Source organism: Phaethon lepturus, unplaced genomic scaffold (genome assembly GCF_000687285.1).
Source record: "Phaethon lepturus isolate BGI_N335 unplaced genomic scaffold, ASM68728v1 scaffold54187, whole genome shotgun sequence".
Taxonomy (NCBI): domain Eukaryota; kingdom Metazoa; phylum Chordata; class Aves; order Phaethontiformes; family Phaethontidae; genus Phaethon; species Phaethon lepturus.
Window position 1 is genome coordinate 4,348 of NW_010550806.1, and position 3,756 is coordinate 8,103.

General features: G+C 40.4%; 1 protein-coding gene across 1 annotated transcript; it reads right to left on the reverse strand.

Moving 5' to 3' along the window:
• Window positions 1-1,138: 1,138 nt before the first annotated feature.
• On the reverse strand, window positions 1,139-2,657 carry BAMBI (BMP and activin membrane-bound inhibitor). The gene is made up of 2 exons (XM_010290648.1): window positions 2,371-2,657; window positions 1,139-1,936 (listed from the first exon to the last, which is right to left on the reverse strand). Exons 1-2 carry the CDS (start codon window positions 2,609-2,611, stop codon window positions 1,518-1,520), a joined length of 660 nt encoding a protein of 219 aa, XP_010288950.1. The 5' UTR covers window positions 2,612-2,657; the 3' UTR covers window positions 1,139-1,517.
• Window positions 2,658-3,756: the final 1,099 nt, after the last annotated feature.

The window sequence follows — 3,756 nt, forward strand, 5'->3', positions numbered from 1 at the left end:
ATGTCCCTTTGCTTTGGGATATGCAGCCTGAAATGCAATCTACCATAGCATGCAGTATGCAAGACCAGAGCCTTGCTGCAAGGTGGTTGTAACCCCATTTGTGCCATCCCCTTTTCACAGGTGGCAACAGTAGGGGCTCAACTGCACAGCCAGAAGCATTTCTAAAGCTTTTTAAAACATAGATGAATACTATCTATCTCCTGCAGCAGCTTTTTGGACTTCTCTTTCACCACGATGGAGCATCTGCCTTTTAAGCAAGTCTACTTAAATTACTGCAACAAAGTCTAAAAAAACCCAAAAACCAAAAAACCCAAACAAGAAAAATAAATACAATACGCTCCCTTGGATAATCCAGAAGTTTTGTTTGCTTTTATCAACTAGGCATTGAATAAATGGAATGATCAAGTGAAGCCAACTAGTTGTTTCTTACTCCTTCAGCTAAGTGCACAAATACTGGCGGGGAATTAAAGCCACCTATGCAAGAATAGCATAAAGGAGGAGCCAGAGATTAAAGCCAGGAGGCTGTTGATTTTTCAGTCCCACACAAAAGCAGCAGCATGTGATACTACTGAGTTAGACTATAAAAGAACAAGGCAGATGTTTTCTGCTGTGCCCAGAGGGGTTAGCAGCAGAAAAAAAATACCCCAAACATACACAGCAGAGTAAGCATTGTGGTTTGGGGGTTCCTCCCCCTACCCCAAAAAAGCTGAGAGTAAAAGGTACAAAAGGAAAAAAAAAATCACAGAAAACAAGAATTGTGAAACAAGGGAGGAAAACCAGCTATAGCGATCAGGAGCCACTTTCTGACATGTTTTGCAAGAAGAGGAAGCACATCTTCATTAGAAGAGGAAGAAACAGTTATCAGACAAAGCTGGAGAAGAATTGACTCGGGTTATGAGCAAAATGCAATAGCCAAGAATCAAGGATGTGGGTTCACTGCTACCTGAAGTATTAAACAATAAAGCTGCCACCTTCATCCTGCAATAACCACTTAATCTCCCTCACCAAGTAGGAAAATAAGACTCTGTTTTCAGAATCTAATTGTTATGCACAGCATTACCATACATACCTCCCTGTAGGTTGTTTCCCACCACCACCCCAAAAAAAATTGTTTTCCAAAACAAAAGTCACAAGCAAGTTTCAGACAAAATATATATATTTTAAAAATCTTTACAATAAGTCAGGAAACATAGGAGCTTGCATACAGTTTATTTTAACTCAGTTCTCAGCTCCCTACAGTTCAGATAAACCCTGGTGACAGTGTTTACAACTTCTAATTTTTGCTTTCATAAGTTTAAAGCAAACAATACATTTGAGTGTATTTTACTCTGTGCAAATAAGACAACTTTTGGAATCCTTCAGAAGAAATATCCAAGATTCTGTTTGCAGAGGTCCTTTGTTTCTCAAAGATGATTTATGAGAGTTTTCGTTTTAAGATAAAGTGCTCCTGTCCAGCAGAACCCAAAGGCCTTCAAGAGTTCAGAGAGTAAGTTTAGCTCAGATGTAAAAATAATTGGTCATACAAATTCCAGCTTCCCATGTCCGCTGTACATTCCCCAGTGGACTAGCGAAAGAATTTTATCATTGCTGAGGTCTGAATGTCTCATTTTATCACAGGTCATGCAGCAGTTCTCGTGACCAGTCACAGGCACCATGCATTCCAAGTCCAGTTTTGCCACCTGCCCTTTTTTCGAATGATGTCCATGAAAGCTATAGTGCAAACGGGAGAGCATTTGCTGTCGTTGATCTTGCAGTCTTTTATTTTCACTCCTGAGCATCCGCAAGGCCAGCATGATAAGGAGCACCAAGATTAGCCCACCAGCTATAGGAACAGCAATGACAGCTGCCCTGAACCATAACTCTTTCGAAGAGGTCAATTCCTGCACCTTGGTGATGAGATTCCGGATGCTGTCATGTTGGTATCTGCTCCCTTGTCCTGCAAGGGGGAAAAGATGTGAAGCTTCAGTATCAAGAACTGGTTTATATAAAAGCAACTCCCTTAAACACCACACTGACAAGTTTAAGGAGCCACAGCTACACACTCCACAGTATCTACAGAAAATAGTCCTATAAAGAAACAGACAAGTTTCTAAGGCTTTTTGTAACATAGTTTCTTACTCTGATAACTGATTTAACTAGGAATGCCACTGCTTCTTAGAAGCGATGTCAAGTTGGCAAAACAGACCTCTAGTATTAGTGCAAACAAAAAAAAAGCTCCTCAGCTGAGATGCTCCCCTGCATCCAGCCACCCACTTCTCCCTCTGGTGTCTCTACTTACATTAACAACCAAATCAATAGCAGACATACAAGGTTTTGACTGTCACCAGCCTGATGGCCAGAAGAGAGATTTCACTGAAGCTTCCTCCCTACCTGAATTATCACCCCTGGAAGGAGACAAAACATCATGTAGTCCTCTGTAATTGCACATATCTTCATGACAGCATTCCAATGTGGACATGGTAGTGGTGCCAGAGTGGTTTTGTGCTTGTTTGGCTTGGCAGATATCAGCTGTGCTTGCAATAGAGTCTAAGCAGCCATGAGTAAGTGGGGAATGTGTATTCTGAGGATCAAGCAGTCTGGAGAAGCAGGCGCTAAGCTCAGATTTGCACATATAGCCGGTTGCAACACAGTGTGCAGCATCACAGTAGCATCTGATTTCACCTAAAAAATAAAAATTGTGCAAGATCAGTAAGAATTTGATCCTTTAAGGACACCTCACTAGGTACTCTTATTAGCCACAAGCATCGCACAGCCGAACTCTGTGCCAGTTTTGGGGCACTCCTCTAGACAGTAAATCCATGAGAGCAGGGGTTGTTTCCTTCCCATCACTGTACAGTACCTACCTCGTGGTAACCTTAATCCCTGCAAATGCCTTGGGGCACTTGTTTTAATTACTAGTACTATAGTCCTTTGAATTAAAACAAGAACATTTCACTAAAACAGGGATTGGGTGAGGGCAGGGAGTGGGGTGAAGGTCACTGGCTTTTTTTCCAAAGTAAATAACTAACAAGACCATTTTATAGCTACTTCCACTCGCTGTCAGCAGCTGCATTAAACCACATTTAAAATGAAATCCCAGTTTTAAAAGCAATACACGCCTTCAGTCCTATAAGGAAGTCACCTCTATGTTTTAAACCATTACTATAGGAACGGCATTCTATTTTTATAAAGGTAACACACACACCAACAAAAATACTAGGTTTAAATACTTGTGTGACAAAAAAAATTGGAACTGCTGAATTGTTTATTACCTCTCAATACTGTGACAAAATTTAAAAGGTTTAACTAACACCTTATAAAGCTATTAGTTAGAACCTTTACCATCTAAGTCTCCCAGTCAGGAAGGTTTTTACTGTGTGAAACTGGTCAACTATTTCTAATTTCTCCACAAAGACAGAAATTCTTTAAGTAGCCATTCATGCAAAAAAGCTTTTTTACCAATATTATAAAACAGAAACAGTGCAGGTTATAATTAATCTGTTCAGCAGAGTCAATGTCTCTCAACTCTGAAGTTATTAAATGGGGTGAAATTGTAAGGCTAAAAGCTCCCCCTTGCCCCTCCCCAATTCTGCATGCAATCCAACATGCGGTCAAGAGGGGAAACACTTAGACTGAAAATCCTCTACCAGCTCTAAGAAAAAAATCTCAGGAAACCTCAAAAATTTCTGAAGGAAGCGATAAAAAAGTTCCTTCATAAAACTCTTCATTTTCTGCTCTCCAAACTGCTCTGGTACAAATTATATGTGCCCTGTGCTG

Coding starts and splice junctions, on each gene's coding strand:
- BAMBI (XM_010290648.1), bottom strand. CDS start 2,611: ATGTGCAAATCTGAGCTTAGCGCCTGCTTCTCCAGACTGCTTGATCCT. Junction 1,937..2,370: donor TTCCAGGGGTGATAATTCAG/GTAGGGAGGAAG, acceptor TCCCCCTTGCAG/GACAAGGGAGCAGATACCAA.